This window comes from Prosopis cineraria, unplaced genomic scaffold (assembly GCF_029017545.1).
Source record: "Prosopis cineraria cultivar Desert tree isolate PC_DT_omini unplaced genomic scaffold, ASM2901754v1 PC11, whole genome shotgun sequence".
In the NCBI taxonomy this organism is placed as follows: domain Eukaryota; kingdom Viridiplantae; phylum Streptophyta; class Magnoliopsida; order Fabales; family Fabaceae; genus Prosopis; species Prosopis cineraria.
Window position 1 is genome coordinate 12,821,112 of NW_026555342.1, and position 20,366 is coordinate 12,841,477.

Sequence of the window (20,366 nt, forward strand, 5' to 3'; positions counted from 1 at the left end):
TTTTGGTCAAAAATACTTTTTCATCGTTAAACTTGTTTTCAATTTCAATGTAGTCCTATATGTTTCCAGGCTGTTTTATCTGGCTCTGTTCATTTTATTTTCTTCTCCTTCTTCTTTTGTGAAATGAAATTACATTGTCATTAGCAAGAAGAATAACATAGTTGCTTGTCGATTATTCATGCTCACATTTTTATTATCACTAATTTAATTAGATGAATTAACTTCATGAATATATAATTTGGATAAAGTTAACAATTAGAAAGTTGTTGAATTTTTTTTATTAATTAGATTTTATATCTGTGTGATACACAAGGAGCATTAATCTATGCTGTTTAACAAAAATGATAGAGGAGAATGAAAGTTAAATTTTATAAATTTTTTAAAAAAAGAAAAGAAAAAATAATTACAGTTTTTAATTTTTTTATAACTTATACTCTTTCCGTTCAAAAATATGTTATTTTTAATTGAATCTCATTCCTCAATAAAGTAGTTACCTACTTTCAAACTAACCATATTTTTTTATATTTATTTCTGTTAAACATCCTATAATAAATATAAAGTTATTATAATAGGGGCACTTTTAAAAAAAAAGTAATGATTATACTTCAAAAAATTAAAAATGTCTTACATTTTTTAATATTCAACTTCTTAAAAAATACCTTATATCTTTTAACGGAGGGAGTACTACTTATATTTTTTTATTCCAATTATAATATTATAATTTTTTAGATATTAAAATATATAAATATAAATTATACTTTATTTTATTTTCACACAATTTATTTTGGAATATAAAAAAAATATTACTAATATTTTATTTTAAAAATTTAAAGTATTTTTAACCTAATCTTATCCCAACAAAATAATCAATTATTTTTAAGCTAACACCATCTTTCCATATTTACTCTTATCTAATAGAATATTTTATTTTAAAACAAATATAAAATAAATTATTTATTGCAAGCACTTTTAAAAAAAATCATACTAATACAAATTTAAACGTCAAAATAGCCTGACATTTTTTAACATATAATATCAAACTTTTAACTCTTTAAAAAATATCTTATATTTTTAAATAGTGGAGTACAAATTAAATTTTAAAAATCTAAAAAATAAAACACAAGTTTAATTTTAATTTATATTATTAAAAAATAATTTTTAAAAATTTTAATTTTAAAAAAGTAAAAAAATATTTGCATCGAATATTGTAGAACTACAATGCTGATCCGATACAAATTACAAAGGAGACGATTCTTTCCATAATTGTGAGGATACATTGCAAAATTATTTGTTGTATGTTTTCGTTTTTATTCTTGAAAGTACATTATGGTTTAATTTTTGTGGCAATTGTATTTTGCTTTTGTTTCCTTTGGTTAATTTCGAGTTTCATTGTTAGGTTTCTTTAATCTTCCCTAATTTCATTCATTACTATTTTTTTATTAGTTTTTCCTTTTTATTGAGTTTATATTGAGTTAAATTTTATTGATGAAATTTTTGTTTGTGGCTTTGAAGCCCTTCGATTCTGGTTTTTCTGTTTGTCTTAAATGGTAGATATTTGTTCCCCAATAGGCCAATACTGACCCAGTTTGCAGTACAAGAATGCAATATTAAGGGCAGAGAAAGAAAATCACAGTTCATTCAATTGTTGACCTGCAGTGATCCAATGGATTTTACAATATAGATAGATATAATATAAAAATGATTTGAAAAAAATTAGAATAGTTTTTTTTCTTAACTTTTATTTAGAGTAGTTGCATGCGATGTAAGACAAGGAGCCGATGTCAAAATATCAAGAGAAGTGGGAATATAATCCCTTAATTAGAGTTATTATTAGTAACAGAAATCCAACCTTTAGCTGTACCAGATTTAGTTTAAAAGTAGTATAATTAATAGGTAAAAATTAGTTACCCATAATGGCTATGCACTATATGATTGTACATAGGGATACCAAGAGGCCGTCTCTAACTTTTTAATTTTTTTTTAATAAAATGTAAGAGTTGTATATATTCCACCCTACCAAGATATATTATATATATATAATATATTTAATATTAAACATATTCTTTTTAATAAATATAAAACTAATATATGCAAAGTTGAAAAATTTTAACATCTAAAAGTATGTATTATATATAAATATAATATAATATATATTATTAGAAAATAGAAAAGTTTCCAATTTTAGTTGAGGATATATAATTGTAATAGATACATGTTTTGTTTTCGTGGTCTGCGTTTGATCTTTGAATGCGTAGCGCCGCCGCCCCATTCACAGATTCAAGCCAACTAGGTATGAGATATGTGCATGCGGTTTGCTTTTTTGTGATTTGCCTTTTTGATGTTTGTCTTGTTTCATGTTGTTTTGTTCGCGTGCTGTTCCCCCTTTTTGTTTTCTCCTCCTTTTTGTTGAATCAAAGAAGTTAGCTTGGCTTCAATTTCATGACCTTAGGCCCTCCAATTAAGCGAATATAAGGATAAAGTTGAGGTGAGTCGCTTCAATCTCTAATATACTTTGCTTTTTCAATGTTTATAATTTTATTGTGCAATTTATGTAATAATTTGCAATTCCTTATATGTCTATATATATATATATTTATTTATTTAATATATTGTGTACTTTGTGTTATGATATTATGTTTTTTTATTCATTTTGATATTTCACATGATATGATTTACAATTTATATTTTTTTAGAATTGAATGATGTCTACGAAAAAACTATTGATTCATTTTTCAAGAGAAAAGAAATAAATGATGAAAGAATATCATTTATTTTTAGCGTTAAAAATATTATTAAACAATCTACAATGTCAACTACGGAGTAATTTATCCAACCATCTTCTTTTAAATCGACGAACAAAATTTAAAAAATAATTATTGATAATTTTTATGTTATGAAGAATCAATGAATAGAACTTTAAAAATAAAAATACATATTTATTTTGGTTTTGTATTTTAAAATTAATAAATATAAATATAGCTAGCTAGATATTGAAATATTTATGTTATGTTAGATTTTTCTTTTCGTCTTGAGATCTTGGCTCTCCTATTTAAAAATCCTAGTTCCGCCCCTAATTGTATAGCCGTTTTATGTCTAGTGTGTATAATAAGAACTTTACGTGTTTAAAATGAATAAAGCTCCTAATAAATTCAAGAAAGAATCAAAAGGTTAATGATAATTGAGTCGTGAATACAAAGCGTTCACAAATCACAGCAACAACAATATGCTCAAGTCAATTCTAAATTTCTTAGGCACTTATTACTTTTCCCAACTAAGTGAGGAATTGTCAGAATGGTCTATTTTCATTTTTTTCTAAAATACAAAGGAATGGCATTAGCCAAAAGAAGAGCCAATAAGATTAATAGGCAGGGCATTAATTGTCCTCCTATTACAAATCAAAACAAAAGTAAGTTTTTGCAATCCTTTAAAAGATCCTTTACAATTATACTCTGAGTACATGTTATACCAACAAAGGTGGTAAAATTTAGCATGCGCAAGTGTTGTCTTCTCTCCAAACATGTTCATAAGTAAATTTCTAATGCTATATCATAAGCTTTCTTATATCATCAACAATATTGAAGATTGAGTGGTTTTTATCATGGATGCTTAAGATGTTATGAAGAATCTCCAAAAAATTCATGCGCATCATAACCCTCCTGAAACTTTGATTTCAACAAAGTTTAGAGTTCTCTTAAATGCTCACAAGTTCAACTATCATGCTTGATATATATATAATATTTTTTTTTTCACAAATCCACATCTCTAACTATTTTCAGTGTCTCCAATTAGCTCCTTATAAGCAATTTGGCTAGTGCGATATACAAAACCATTGAGATCAAGTCTCACCTATTCAAGATCAGTGGCATCTAGCATGGGTATAAAGAAATGTGATGTCCAACTTCACATCCTGACTAGAGGAAAAGGATTCGTTGCATCAGTTCTTCCATAACATCTAGTAAGCTTGATCATATATTCTTTGCCAAGGTAAATTCCTTGTCACTTCTCTTCTTACCTTGCTCCTTGCATTCCCAATGATCCATTCTTGCATAGATGATGAGAAAAAATTGATAAGCATGAAGGTTTTACTAATTGCAACCCTTGGGAAACTGGTGGATAACGTGAACGGTAAATTCATGTTGATTGCATCCAATCCGATAGACATGATGGTCTTTGCACCTCGAACTTATTGAAATCCCATGACGGGTCTGTTCCATAGACCTTTCCATAGTTGTCTTTAGAAACTAGGTTATAGTGAGTAAGATGCCAATGTCTCAAAGATGTCAGCTTAACAAAATGAGGTGGTAAAATTAAAATTTTGAAGAAAAAAAATTGTGTATACGTGGATAGGCACTCATTCCCTGATGCACTTAGCTAAATTTGTTCATAAATTTTTTAAAATTTTTTTACCCTTGAGCTAATTCTTTCCTTAAAGAGATACACACATATACGTGCATATAAAAATGTTAACCTTATATTTAAGCTCAAGACCTCTTACAAGAGGGTGCTGCATTATTAAGACAGTTTTTATTGACAATTTATTCTCAATGACTGAACACCAAAGATTACACATAGTCAGCTTCTCTCCTCTACACATTTCTTTCACTACGCCTCCTCTGGATCTCTAATGATGTCTTGATCATCCATATTTTTTTGGACAGTTGAAATTAAAAGACTTTTATTTTTGTTTTTATTTTATATTTATTAAATAAAAAAAATATAAAATTTTAATTTAAAAGTTATAAATCTGAATTGTTTAGAATAAATTTGCGCAATCAATTTATAAAAAAATATAAAAAAATTAATATTAAATTTGAGCTATTCAAATTAAATATAGATTTTTCATATGGGTGATTATCAAGTTTATTAGAAAATTTATAATTTTTTTATTTTAATAAATATAAAATAAAAAATTTCAAAGCTAACGATCGAGATATCATTGGAGATGCATGCATACAGGGGAGGGATTGTGCATGGCTCCAGCGTACACCGCGCCAACAGGATTCAATAATTCAAGGCAAAGTTGTCTTCCCATTTTCAATTTCAAATTTCCAATAAAAAAAATTCTCTCTTTCACTCACTCTCGAAAAGTCGAATCTCAGTCTCGCTTTCTTTTCTTTCTTCTTCTTCACTCTTCTCGCCATTCTCTGACTGCCCACTCTCCCTTTTCCCCATGAAACCTTCTCACAAGCCCGTCTTCTTCTCCTCTTATTCCTCCTTCACCACCGCCACCTACACCACCCACAACAATGACCTCTCTACACCTCGTAATTCCCACAATTCCAACCAAGTCCCCGTTGTCCGTCCCCGCCTCTCCCCATCCAACGCCGCCCTCAAGATCCAATCCGCCTATCGCTCCCACAGAATCCGCGTCCTCTATCGAAGAATTGCCGCCGTCGATTCTGAGGCTGACCGCCTACAGCGCTTGATCCAGCGGCAGGACACGGTGGACGCCGTTCGGAGCAACGAGCTGGAGAAGTTGAAGATGAACGAGGCGTTGATGGCTCTGTTGCTGAGACTGGACTCCGTTCCTGGGATCAATCCGACGGTGAGGGAGGCTCGAAGAAAAGTGAGCCGTCGGATTGTGGGGTTGCAGGAGATACTGGACTCTGTTTGTGAATCCAAGGTCGATGCCTACAATTGGTGGGGCCGCAATGGCTTGATGAGTAATTGGGCTGATTTTGTTGCGGATATGGAAGAAAGTGTTTGTAGGGAGAGAGGTGGCGAAGAGATGGAGAGGTTTTCTGCTCAGAATTTGGGTTTCCGATGCCTTGAAAGGTTTCTCCGTCAACCCTAAATTTCCCATCTGCTTTGTATATCTACTTCAGTATCCCTCTACCTTAACGCTGTGTGATTATGACCTTTACTTGAAAACATGGGAACTAGTGACTATAACAAAGAAAGTACGTAGCAAATTCTTATCATGACAAATCCGAAAGAAATTCAGAACCAGTTCAAGACCCTTCAACTATCAGACTCGGCAAGCTTAAAGCCAAAATTGGTGAAGATGGGATGGACAATTTTAACTAGGAAGCGCGGTTGTTGACACCGACATGGATATGCAAAACATCACGATATAGTTCGTGGCTAGTACTACTAAAAACATGTATACACAGTTAGAACCAAATTAGCAAGCAACTGAATTTTACATTAGTAATACAAAGCTAGAAATTCCGAACAAGAGCAAGATTCTTCAACTATCAAACGCAGCAAAATTAGAGCCAAATCTTTAGTTTGTAATATAGATACTAGATTTCACACGATTGTTGTGAAAATTTGAAGGACCGCCTCTCGCTGAAGTATATATATCTTGATATCGTTGTTTGGCTTCTAGTTCACACAGCTACACTTGCACTTTAGCATGCATCTTTTGCAGTCAGAGAGTGTTGGGTAGCCACTATTGCAGTCACATTTCTTGGTACAAACAGACCTTGAGGTGCCACCCCACAAGCAACGGGCCATGCAGTGAAGGATTGGCGTGCAGGATGGGCAACTCTGCTTCATCTGGTTCACAATGCAGTCTTTGCATCCCCTGCCGTTGGGTGAGCAACCCAGCACCGGCGAAACCAACATCAGCATAATCACCAACGCCGCAGCGTGTGCTTGAACCACCACGGCTTGCTTCTTCACCTCCATGTGAGCCCAAAGGTAGTTTAGTTAGGTCTTCTTGATTGGCTTGCTAATTTATACAGCGCTTGAGTCCTGAATATAATATATATATATATATATATATTGAAGGGTATGGGGCACCGTCTTGTTATACTTAGCAGTCCCATGTGTGATCTGTCGACAAACATTTGAGAGGACTATACACGTATATAGCATCGATAATAAGGATCTATTTAATGTTCTGCAGTGAAGGTTTATTGCTGTTCTAGACCGACCTTACTATCGAACCACCACATTTACCGCCATAATATCTCTGCCATGCCAGTTCTTGGTTTGCACAATGCTAGTCTAGCTTGAATGGCTGATATTCTTAATCTTATCGTAGTTTGATATCCATTAAAAAAATTAGGTGCTTGACAGGGAAAAATCTAAAATAACAATAATTTTGGAATGAACAGAGTTGGATCATGATGATGCTTTAAACACCGAAGAACGAGTGATATTCTTGAGAAACGCAATCACTGCGGCGTACTCTTGGAGAGCTCTTTGATCTCCGTTGCACCGTAGAAGCTGAGGAAAAAATAGCCAGAACGCCATAACCAACACAAATCCGACGGTCAAGGGTCCCGATATCACTCTGGGCAAACTCAACCTGCCTGAAAAGTTCTTCTTCAACACTATCTCCAGCACAACACAAAGCCCATGAAGGATGAAGAACCAAGTGATCTCCCACGTAGGCCTCACTCGGCCCAAGTAATAAAACATGAGCTCATGAACAAAACCCGATACTAAAAAGGGTGCGAATACGGCCGGAAGTGAGGCCCAGTTTCGGCCCATGAGACGAAGACACGCATCATACGCTGGCTAGTATACCGTGGGCCTTAGAATCTTAGAGGCCATAATGTTCCATCTTCGGCCACAGAAATCTGTAATGAGGAAGACAAGTAAGGCTCGTTGAACTGTGGCTCCAGGTCAACCCCAACAAGAGCTCGACTCATGGCTGCGAACAGAGCCAGAACAATCTCAAGTGTCAGATATATGTGAATGCTATAGAGTTAATACCAACTTGGGGTGAAAATGCTCTCTGTATTCGTAAGATCTCGCAACCCCAGCAACAATCAGACCTTTAATGGCGTAATTCACAAGAGATTTTTGGCCTTTCTGATTGTTGTTGTTGTTGTTGTTGTTATGTCTCAGTGGTATGTGGATTTTGATAGGGAAAGAAGCAAAAGCGATAAAGCGTGAAAGAGAGAGATAAGGAAAAGAGAGAGGGCCTTTATTGAAAGCGAAGAGGAAAGCTTAAAGTTAGCGAGCCAAGCAATGAAGAAGGCGAAAGTGCCTCCGAGATGAACAGAGTGAAGAACGAGAGGAAGATAGAGGAAGAGAGAGAAGACAGGGAACATGAGGAAGAGTCTGAGAAAGGATCTAGAAGGAGGAAGAAGCTTGCCAACGAGGAAGCAGTACGACAGAGATGGGATGACTTGAAGCCATGCCTTGATGTAGTTCATAACCTCATGCTCCATTTTTGGTTCGAGCTTAAACATAGAGAATTAAGGCACTATATCATGTCTATATATCTGTGATATATAGATATGATCGGAGTCAAAGAGAGGATTGGAATCTTATTAGGAATTCATTTCTGGAGAAAATTTAATGGAAATGGTCGACGCCCTGAATTTTAATTAAATGTGTGAGGCGCGTGGAAATTTATTTATACACTTATTTGTTTTTTACGCAATAAATAAAACACTATTAAATGCAGAAAAAACAAGCTCCTGGCTGCATGGTATTTTCTTTATAAATATTCCGGGTGCAGGCAGGGAGTTATATAGAGTGGACTTTCCAACTACAGATGTTTTCTTAACGCGGGTCAAATACAATATAAATAATGAAACTTCGATTTGTTATATATAATATTTGAGATAATTGAATATTGCTGTCAAATCAAATTCTATTAAACAAATAGTCCAAGCTTTAAAAAGAATGGAAATCTGAGGACAAGAAGCCATTGATTTTTTTTTTTAATTCATTCTGTTTGAAACGAAAAATTGCCCGTTGTTCACAGTAAATCAGAAAAAATCATCAAACTTATGAGGAGAAATATTCACGGGATGAGATCGAAATATCTCTATCACATATTCTGTTTCAAAAAATGATGGAGATTAAATTTTTTTTCATATGTCTTGTCTTATTTTAAAAGCCATCCCGTCTTATTAAAAATTAAATCATCTCAATAAAAACAAACAATATAGGAGAAATGTTGAATAACAACATTCATTAAAATATTAAATCATATAACTTGTTAAATTTGAAATCAAAACAATATGAATATATAAATCACACCAATAATTTAAAATGAATTGTTAAATTATATCAATCATAATTACAAGTGTATAAATTATAGTCAAATATATATAATACATAACATATTATGACAACAATTATAAATGACATCCAAGTTAGAAGAGCAACAACAACATACAAATGAAGCACAACATTGAGTCATTGTTCTTTTTCTTTAGTTGAGATATTTAAAGCTAATGACTCTTTTAAAAATAAAGCAAGAAATAAGATATAAATAAAAATTATAATGTGTGTGAATAACATGTATTAATATAATTAATATATTGTAAGAAAAAGGCGATTACCTTATATGACTTGTTTTGTATCATTAAAATTATCAATTTCAAGAACTTTTGATTTTGAATAGGAATTGTAAATATTGAAATTATAATTAATATAATTTATTATTAAAATAATAAATATAAGAATAAATTATATTAATACAATTAGTATATTTAGTGTATATTTTTAACAGATATATATATATATATATATATATATATAATACTTGAGACTAAAAGGGAGCAATTTGACCTCAATGCTACCAAAAAAAAAAAATTACTTACCCATATACTATACTTTTAAAAATATTTTTTAGGATGTTATAAATTTGAGACTCAATTTATATTAGACTAAGATTCAAATTTTTTTAAAATGTGAAAGTATAGAACTTGACCTCAATTAAATCGAGTTCCATGGTCATAATTTTTTTTTAAAAAAAAGTCTCTACCTAGCCTAGGATAACCTACCATCTCAATTTTCAAGTACCCCCCTCCCACTTCTCATTTCCTCTCTCCCTCCTGGTGCGCTGCACGTGAATCATATATATTGGTGTTATATATAATATGTCGTGGTATGGTTTTTTTTTTTTTTTCCTCCAACGTGTAAGTAGGTATTTGTTATAAGAGGAAATGATAATAAAACTTTCTAAAATATATAAATAATAATTTAATATTTTAAAATATTATAATTCTCTTAAAGTTTTAGAAATTTTTTTATCATTAATAAATTTATATAAATTATCAAATTATCTTTATTAAAAATAAATGATTCACAATTTTTCTTCTTATATTCATAAATTTTCTTCTTATTAATATATTAAATTTATAATTGTAATTATATATATGGAAAAATATGAAATGACTTAAAGAAGATATAACATTTAAAGTGAAAATCTTTGTATATAGTAATAACATACAAATATATGAGTTTATCTTCACTGTGCAGGAACTGACTAATTAAAAAAAAGGAATTGCATCATACATATTTAATTTGACTAATTCAATGTAATTTTAATTTTTTTATAATATTTATAAATTAACTATTTAAATATATTGTGAAAAGTGTAATTTTATAATAATTATAAAAAATTGTGATTTAATGAATAATTTTTAAAAAATTACAATTTAAAATTTTTAAATTTGAATCATTTAAGTTAAATTTAGCTCCATTACATAATAGAGATGGACATGTATTTGATTCGTTATTAGTCTGTTCTTTATCCCAAAGCTAGGAATATAAATTGGTGGGCTTCTTGTTTAAGCCTATTTTTTTTTCATGCATGATTTTGAAAAATTGAAATATTTTAATACAACTAATTTTTAAGACAATCATATTTAAAATAAAAAATTACATAATAGTGGGAATAAAAATTAATTTTAACATTTTTTACTAGTAAAAATGAAGTAAAACTTGCAAAAATTTTCTCACATGGGGGGCAAGCACCCCTGTTTACCCCTAAATCCGTCACTGTACCAAGGGCGATCTTATATACTACCCCATTCCAAATTCCTTTCCCATCTTATCTCGAAATGTCCTATTTTGTTTTTTTCATGGCTAAAAGAATCCATCTCAATACAACTGGAACGAAACAAGATTAAGTGGATGGATATAAAGCTAAATACCTCTGCTAACTAAAGACGGTGGAGAGGAAACTAAAATATCATTCAAAGTCGAAAGTCTATATATTTGATCTGAGATTGAAATCAGCGAGTTAATGAAAAAGTAATACCAAATCCTTGTTTGATTTGAAAGCGATGAAAGGAAGAGAAGGCAGAGAAAAATTTTAATGAGTTTAATTTAAGAAAAATGATGTTGAAAGGTTTTACTTTATTTTTTTTATCATTTATTCTTACATCGTCTACCAATTAAATTTTATAACCCTGCCTATTCATATTTTTAAAAAATTAAACTAATTAAAATTTTCTTTTCTTTTTTGATAAATCTAATTAAAATTTTCTCTCATCTTCCTTACCTTTCATTCCCTTCAAACTCCAGAAAGGCCTTCGAGTTTAAAAGAGTACATGAAAGATTTAGGTTGCATTTGGTTGTTAAGTAAACGAGACTATGACTTTTATTTTCAACTGAGGAAAACACAGTTATTGGTTTCTATAATTTTATCAATTTTTTTTAATTTTTATAGTTTTTTTAATGTTTTCAGTTTTTATAATTTCAGTAAAATTGAATAATGTTTGTTACTTAGATCCTTAGAGTTTTAGTGTTTTTTATTTTTATAAAAATTGAAAATATTAAAAACATTATAAGAATTAAAAATAAAATTTAATAAAATTATATGAATCAATGATTGTGTTCTTCATTCAATTAATGAAAACATTCTTAAAAAAATGCTTTTGCAATTGTTTATTTTTTTTTGGCCAACTTTGCAATGGTTTATTTCATATAAATATAGGAGTAAAATTTCATTGATATCGTTCTGGCCTCAACCATAAATGTTAGTCATTATGTATGGACGTGTTATTTTTAGAACTACACTAGTATAAGAAATTTAAGTCATTCAGTACTGGGACACATTGGCACAGGAAAGCTATGAATTAACACATGTTATTTTTTGCCATGTGTGCTAGAACATTTGAAAAGAAAGATATAAAAATATCTATTTTGAAAAAGGCATTCATGACAAAGACATTACTTTCATTAACATTTAAGATATTTTCAATGATCAAGATCTCCAATTTAAAATTGACTTTTTAACACAGAAGGGTAATAAAACAAAAGCTAAATGGCTCTCCCCAAAAGAAGGATGAATTAGATTGGATATAGATGACTCTGTCAACATTCACATTACAATTTTTTGTGGTGGCCTCATTCTGCCCAAACACATTCAAAACAACCAAAGCAATTGGATTGAATCTTTCTTCAAATATCTAGAATATCACCCAAGTATGAAAGTTGAACTTATAGGCATTTTGGGAGGAGTAAATATTTGTTGGGTTGAAAAGTTTAACAAAGTTAATGTTTGCTCTGACTTTATTAAAGCTCTCTCGTTAATATGCAATAAGTTATCTATTAATCACTCACTTTCTGTTATTATCAACAAAATTAGAAATCTTATTATATGAGATTGAATTATCATTTTTTATTACATCTTTAAAAAAGCAAATAAATGTTCGGATTAGTTGACTCATCAAGTTTTTATTGATATCCTAAATGTTCATATGTTTGCCACTCTGCGTTTTAGTTGTAGAAATCTTTTATATGTTGATATGATTCAAAATGCTGGTAGCATTGTTTATTTGTGGGCTTCGACTTGGGGGAAAAAAAAAGTAAAAGTCTAAACTAACAATAATTTTTCCAATGGAGGTATCAAATATCGGATTTACAAGGACCACGATGCTCCGAGCGTCAATGAACGAGTGACATTCTTCAGAAACATGAACGCTGCCACGTACTCCTGAAGGCCCCTTTCATCTCCCTTACACCGAAGAAACTGAGGGAAGAACAGCCTAAATGCCGTAACTAACACAAAACCAACGGTCAACGGTCCCAATATCACTTTAGGCAACCTCAGCCTCCTCGAAAGCCGCTTCTTCAACTCGATCTCCACCACCAAGCAAAATCCATGAAGGATAAAGAACCATGTGATCTCCCACGTGGGCCTTACTCGGCCCAGATAATAAAAGATCAGCTCGTGAATTAAGCCCGATGCTAAGAACGTAGCGAACACGGCCGGAAGGGAGGCCCATTTACGGCCCATCATATGCAAACACACACTATACACGGGCTCGTATACAGTGGGCCGTAGAATCCTGGAGGCCATAATGTTCCATCTACGTCCCCAGAAATCCTGCGGTGAGGAAGACAGATAAGGCTCATTGAATTGTGGCTCTAGCTCGACCCCAGTTAGAGTTCGACTCACGGCCGCGAACACCACTAGAATGATCTCAAGTGTCAGATATATGTGAATGCTATAGAGGGTTAAGACCAAGTTGGTGTGGAAATGCTGTTTGTATTCATAGGATCTCACTATCCCAGCAAGAACCAAACCTTTAATGCCGTATTTCACAAGAGACTTTTGGCCTTTCTGATTGTTATCGTTATTATTATGGCTTGTTGGCTCTGGGGTTTGTTGGAATTTGATGGGAAGAGAAGCGAGAGCGATGAAGCGTGGGAGAGAGAGAGGGGGGAGAGAGAGGGGGCCTTTATTGAAAGCGAAGAGGAAGAGCTTGGAGTTAGCGAGCCAGGCAATGAAGAAGGCGAAGGTGCCTCCAAGATGAAGAGAGTGAAGATTGAGAGGAAGATAAAGGAAGAGAGAGAAGACAGGGAACATGAGGAAGAGTCTGAGAAAGGGTCTAGAAGGAGGAAGAAGCTTGCCGACGAGAAAACAGTAAGAGAGAGATGGGATGACTTGAAGCCACGCCTTGATGTAGTTGACAATCTCACCTTCCATTTTTGGCTGAAGCTTAAACGTTGAGAATGAATGAAGAGGTTGTCATGTGTTGATGATCAGAGCTCAGAGAGGGTTGAGGAATTGAGAGTGTGGCGTGTACATGAAAGAAACTTGGAATGGAAATGGTGGGCATCCATAATCATATTTGACTCGCAACTTGTGAGGTTTGTGGAATTTTCTCTATTTATTTACTTATTATTTTTGTCGTGGTAAGAGAATATAGTTCATTATTATATAAAGCTCCTGGACAACGAGGGAATTTTGTTTCATTTATTAAGGTCGTCGAAGTCATCCCCATTCCCATTGAAAATAATACTTCTTCCATTTAAAATTATTAAATATTTTTAAAAGATATTCAACATCTCAAAATGCAAAATATTTTAATAAAAATAAAATTTTATAAATAATAATTTTTAATATATCTTTTTCATCATGTATTTTTTTAATATTTTTTATAAATTTAATATTGAATAAAAGAAACTTTTAAAAATTTATATTTTTATTTTAAAAAATTATAAAATATATTTAATACATTTTATTAATATGTATAATTTTTATTATCAAATGCCCGACTGAGGGAGTATATGGTGTTAAACTTGCTAGCTGTAATTGTGCCCGCATCTTTAATATTCCGTGCATAAGATGAGCCAGATATTATATCAACTTTCCAACTACATTGATATTGATATTTTCTCAAGGCCTGCCGACAATCAGATAAATAATGAAAATTATATTTACCATTTTACAATTTAAAATTTAATGATATAATGAATCTTAACTAACCATTTTCCTTTGATCCTAAAATTTTTTCTTCAAACCGACAGGGATTGAAGTTAAAAAGAGAGGACCCTTTAGTCCAAGTGAAAATTTGGGAGAATTTTTCTTTTACTTACAAATATTCTTCTATCAAAGACAATCTTATTGAAGATATCATCAAGTATTAAATGTGAGCACATTTTTTAATAAAGGTTTAAATCTTAATTCATCATTTTATGAGAAACTACCTCCTTTCATTAGTGAAAAATTGAGAGTTGGAGACACTCCATCAATAGTGAACAATAGGGCAGAACAAAAATTTTAATTAGGGGGCCAAAAGTATAAAGTAAAAAATATTCACATTAGGAATTTCAATGACTTGGCTATTACAAAAATAAGTAACTTTTTTATAAAGCATTTCCAACTATAATCTTTTAACTTTTGAATGAGTACTCTTGTGGCAGAGACTAAATACATAGCATTCAAGATATTTTAAAATTTTAATGATATTGTTTCACAAAATTTAGTAATAATTCTTATACTTTTTTTCATCAAGATGTAAAATAAAAATAAAATTAAATGAAATTAATGTTACGTGCATATGCAATATTGTCTCATTGAGAATAAGTAAATCATATAATAACTATATATTCAAGAATTGAAGTAGTTGTACTATACATACATAAAAAATTACATATAAATTAAAATGAGAATATTATCTAGTGTCTCCATGCCACGGTAATGTGCTAATTTAATCTTTTCCTATCTAAATCTCATCATTTTCAACTAAATTGGCAATTTGAAAAGCAAAAATATTTTGTAATTTATCATTGTGCTTATAAGAAGAACACACAACGTTAATTAATCATATTCAAATTTTAAAAGAATGTATACATCACTTACTTCTTTACCTGCAACAACAAAAGTTATTTATAATTTTTAGGAGTTAAAAATATATAACTTTTATATTTTATTTTAAAAAAATATAACTTTAAGTTCTTATATTTTACTTAAGTTTTGTTATAAGTTCATACAATTTTTTTATTGCTTTAAGTCTTTGCATTTTTATTTTTTAATATTCTAAAATTTATTGCAAAAGTCAAACAAAGTATTGGGATTCAAAGTCATATTTTTTCTATAAAAAAAATTAACAAGTTTACACCGATGACATTGAAGATTATTGTGCTCCCGTGTTTGCTTCGGAATAGTAACTCTCTGATTAAGTATTTTAGCTGTTATCCGTCCATGTCATGTTGTCCTCATGCATTTAAGTATGTTGTTATCTATTAATTATAGGATTTTTATTGTATTTCTTAAAAAACAGATGCAATGTAGTACTTAAAAAAAAAACCTAATTGAATGAGAGAAAAAGAAATGATCCTTTTATGACCAAGTACAACTTTTTTTTTTAAAAAAAAAAGTGAAGGCCATGAAAAATTCATGCTGGAAAAGATCAAATTAAACTCAGTGATATCAGAATTTAACAAAATTCCACACCCCAGATCAGAGATGGTTTATAAAAAATAATGCTATCAAATATTATGTGACTTGAGGTGAGCTAGCCAATTAATGTATCTATCAGCTTTCTTAAAAGTATCATCGAAGGAAACATTCTAGTTCTTTATCAAATTCACTTACCCTTAAAAAAGATTTACGACTTGGAAGGCCAAAATATTATCAAAATTTTATAACCTTAAATAGAAATAGTTTGGTAATAGTGAAGTAATAATTTACAAAAAAAAATTATAAAAATTTTATCATAAAAAAATCTCTTCCATGCAAAGGAGGTATATAAATTTTATTTAATAAAAATAAAAAAACATAATCCTAATATACATAAAAAGTTGTCTATATAAAATTTTTTATTTTATGCCTTGCTTTTTTAATATTTAAAATTTAATAACTATTTAAAATTATTTTTATAAAAGTATTAAATCTATTGTTAGTTATAAATTATACTCTTACTACCTCATTTTTTTGAATTTGAATTTAGTGACTGTACTTAGTACATGCATTAAATGCTTGTACTATCTTAGCTGTTAAAATTTAGATTAATAATTTAGATAAACTCACACATTCATTAATCTCAAATAAAGTATAAATTTATAATCATTGATCTAAATTTTAGCAATTCAAATGATACAAGTATTTAATGCCTATATTAAGTACAATCACCAAATTTAAATCTCATTTTTCTAGGTCTACCACTATTATTGCATATAAAAGTTGGGAGTTTGAGGCTTATTAAATGTTATTGCAATCTCAACCATAAATGATACCAACTAGGAAATAACAGATGTTGTTTTTAGAATTATGCTAATATAAAAAAGAAAAAAGAAAACACAACTATCAACCTATAGTTTTATACATTTTGTTATAAATTCTTGTATTTTTTTTAATGTTTTATATCTTTATAATTTTTCTCATATACAATGTCAATCCCCTTACTTTTAAATATTTCAAAAGAGGCGATAATGTGGCACTATGTTAGGATATCTTACGTGTAACTAACAGTATCAATGGAGATGCTAACATGTTAAAATCATAAATGAGTCAATGATCGCTTTCCCACAAAGGCTATTCCGACGACAATGCTGGCTAGTGTCAAGAAGTTTATGGTTACTATGGTTCAAGCCTTTTACCTTTCGGGGCATGGTGCTTCTGTCGTTTAAACCTTCGGCCTTCCTTTTTTTATTTCTTTATTAGATTGCCACTTCATCTTCATTTTAACATCTAATACAATATTTATCCTTATTAGTTATATGCAAGATAATTTAACATTGTTAATACCATGTCATCATCCCTCCAAAGATATTTAAAAGTAAATGGACTTTCATATGCAAAAAGCTATAGGAGCTTGGAACATTAAAAAAAATACATAAACTTACAATAAAATACTGTAACACTGTAAAGATTAATTATTATATTTTTTTTCTATACAAAACGAGAGAGTTACTAGAAAGTCCGGCTCTAAGAGGCTAAATATATTATAGTCCCAAGAAATTTACAAATAATTTTGAAGTCTGGAATCCTTAAATTATAAATAAGTTTTTCTGCGCATTACCTAATTGGCAGCTGCATTAAAAGAAAAAATTGCCAAACGCAAAGAGCTTTAGCTTTTCTTCAACCTCCTCCTTCTTCCATGAAGCTTTCAAACCCACCATTCTTTTAGTCTTGATTCACTTGCAGCTTCCACCGACCACCATCTCTGAATTCTCTTTTGTAAGCCACCACCAACTATTTCACTAGCAGCCTCATCACCATATATATCCACCACACCACTAACATTTTCTCTTCGACAAGAGCCTTCCCTGTTCCGTGGCCATAGCATTTCCATCCACTGCAGCCACAATCGCCACCACGGCACGGCCACTTCATTCCATGTTCTCCCTTGATCCGCTTCCTTTGGTTAACGACGAAGTTCGAGGATGGGAGTCGGTTTATGGACTTCTTGGCGTCTCGAATTTGACTCAACCTTAGTAGCCCGACATACTTCTGTTGTGCAGATGACGACTTCGCGAGCTTGAGGAAGATGAAGGTCGAAGAAGCTGAGGGTGTGTTCGTTCAGCTCTTTTTCCTTTTTAAAACACCAGGGCATTTAGGTAATTACATATAAAAACTTATTTATAATTTAAGTACTTGCAACTTCAATATCATTTGTATATTTTATGAGATTATAGTGTATTTAGCCTTCTAGAATAGGACTTTCTAGTAATTCTTTCAAAAATTGAGTTAGGCTCATCTGAATTATCAATTTTAATTGTAATTGAATCTTATAATTAATTTATTATTTTAAATAATATATAAAATTATAAAATAAATTCCTTTGTAACCATGTCCATAATGCATAAATTAATATTTAAATAAAGGTTCAACCAAAAGAATTGAAAAATTAGAAATTATTTATAATTTATGATTTATTTGAAAGAACAAATATATATATATATATATATATTAAAAGACATGTCAGAAGACCTAGAGGTACAACTAATTAATGAGTTACAAATAGTTTGTCAGCCTTAAGATAGGCCATGCATCTAGTAACAGGTTCATGTAAAATACAGAAATCAAAAAACCCATTATGGGCATCTCTAGCTAAAGAATCAGCCACCTGTAAAGCCTCACGATTAGAGTAATGAATCTCAACCTCCCAATCTGAGAAAATCAACTTTTGTATCTCTATAATGTTAGGTCTTAAAGGATGATTAAGACCTTCACTTGTTTGAATCAAGTGAATAGCTTCTAAAGAGTTAGAATGGCAGACAATTTTATTCACCTGATATTGCTTATAAAGCTTAAGACCCAGATGCAATGCATAAAGTTATGCTGCAATAGATGGAATGAAACCCAATCTGCTTTGAAATCTTATGATCCAACTACCTTGTGAATCCCTTAGAACTCCGCCACATGTTGCATCTCCTTGGCAGTTCACTAATCCATCCACGTCAAATCGAAGATAACCTTTAGTAGGTGGAGACCATCTAGTTTCCAATTTATCTACCTTTTTGAAAATTTTATGTTTGAGTCTTCCATTTTCTACAGATTCAGCAGATTGCAAATTGGCACTATGTACAATGTCAAGTGCCTCAAGTCTTCTTCCTTTTAAAGCTCCTTTACATCTATTTTTCCATAAGAGCCAGCAAATGGTACAAAAGGTAGTGAGCCAAGCCTAATTTTTTCTCGTTCTAGAACTGTAGTTGTTTTAGACATTTCTCCTAAGCAATACCTGCAAATTTGAAGAGAAGAAAGATTGAGCATATGAAGGGTTAGTGATAAAAGACCACAATTGCTGAGCTATCTCACAATCTCGAAGTATATGAATAATAGATTCCTTACTGTTACACTCTTGCACTCATAGATATTCCTCTTGTCATTCTAAGAGAGTTGGTGGAGAGTTTCTCATGTAGAACTTGCCAAAAAAAGTGTTTGATTTTCTCAGGAATTGGCTACTTCTATAGCTTCCTCTATATAGGCTCGTATTAAGATCTCTCTCATGTCTAAGAAAAGAATAAGTAGACTTGATGCTAAAATTCTCATCTCAAGAAAATCTCCAAACAAAACAATCCTCTTGATTGACATTTGGTCTTTTAACCATCATAATCTTCTTAACAACCCACAAAGGCAAAAATTTGAGCCATTTGTCCCAATCCCAGCCCCCATTGCTGTGAGTAAATTGGTCCACACAGGCTCTAGGATTAAGGAGATGGTAGTTTCTGTCCACATAATGAATTAATGACTTTTCAAAGCGGGGTACATAAGTCCTGCTAGGCTTTGGTGTTTCGACCATTAAAAACTCTCCTACCCACCATTGATATAAATTTATCCCAAACAGTAACAATACTTTTCTAAATAACAAATGAGTTTATTTTTTCCATGACAAACAGATAAATTCCATGACCATATTTGTACTTGGCCTTTAAAACTTCAACCTAAAGAGCATTAGGTTTGGTTACTAATCCCTAACATAATTTCATAATGAAAGTCAAATTTTGTAGGTATAAGTCCTTGAACCCTATTTTACCTTCTACTTTATCCTTTTTAAGATTATCCTAGCAAATAAGGTGCATTTTCCTATCCTCTCTACCCTAATTTCAATAGATGTTCTTACTGACTTTTTCAATATCATTTAGAATCCTCTTAGGTATAAGAGTAGACTGCATGAGATAATTAGGAATAGTAGAGATAACAGACTTAATCAACACAGCTCTGCCAGCAAGAGAAAGGAATTTACCCTTCCAAAATGAAAGTTTATTACGTACCTTCTGCAAAATGGGCTAGTAGATACTTTCAGAGACTCTTTGGTGAAGGAGAGGGATACTAAGATATTTACCCAAGTCTGCGATGAGTCCAATTCCTAAACAATCGCTTAAATCTTTGGCATGATGGAAGTTCACATTCTTTGAGAAAAAAAGCTTTAGACTTTATGAGATTAATTTTATGGCCCGATCCATTACAGAACTTAATCATAATATCA

At 31.2% G+C, this 20,366-nt stretch overlaps 3 protein-coding genes and 1 pseudogene across 3 annotated transcripts; 1 reads left to right on the forward strand and 3 right to left on the reverse strand.

Moving 5' to 3' along the window:
• The first annotated feature begins 5,051 nt into the window (after positions 1-5,051).
• On the forward strand, positions 5,052-6,311 carry LOC129286954 (BAG family molecular chaperone regulator 5, mitochondrial). The gene has a single exon (XM_054923066.1). The coding sequence runs from the start codon at positions 5,171-5,173 to the stop codon at positions 5,792-5,794; it is 624 nt and encodes a 207-aa protein (XP_054779041.1). The 5' UTR covers positions 5,052-5,170; the 3' UTR covers positions 5,795-6,311.
• On the reverse strand, positions 6,125-6,633 carry LOC129286955 (uncharacterized). The gene has a single exon (XM_054923067.1). The coding sequence runs from the start codon at positions 6,631-6,633 to the stop codon at positions 6,328-6,330; it is 306 nt and encodes a 101-aa protein (XP_054779042.1). The 3' UTR covers positions 6,125-6,327.
• Positions 6,634-7,071: 438 nt separating this feature from the next.
• Positions 7,072-8,129, reverse strand: LOC129286118 (acyl-CoA--sterol O-acyltransferase 1-like; annotated as a pseudogene).
• A 4,436-nt stretch (positions 8,130-12,565) lies between these two features.
• LOC129286119 (acyl-CoA--sterol O-acyltransferase 1-like) lies at positions 12,566-13,636 on the reverse strand. The gene has a single exon (XM_054922142.1). The coding sequence runs from the start codon at positions 13,634-13,636 to the stop codon at positions 12,566-12,568; it is 1,071 nt and encodes a 356-aa protein (XP_054778117.1).
• Between the last annotated feature and the right edge of the window lie 6,730 nt (positions 13,637-20,366).

Bases quoted from the DNA above. Each gene is read 5' to 3' on its own strand.
- LOC129286954 (XM_054923066.1), top strand. From the start codon at position 5,171: ATGAAACCTTCTCACAAGCCCGTCTTCTTCTCCTCTTATTCCTCCTTC.
- LOC129286955 (XM_054923067.1), bottom strand. From the start codon at position 6,633: ATGGAGGTGAAGAAGCAAGCCGTGGTGGTTCAAGCACACGCTGCGGCG.
- LOC129286119 (XM_054922142.1), bottom strand. From the start codon at position 13,636: ATGGAAGGTGAGATTGTCAACTACATCAAGGCGTGGCTTCAAGTCATC.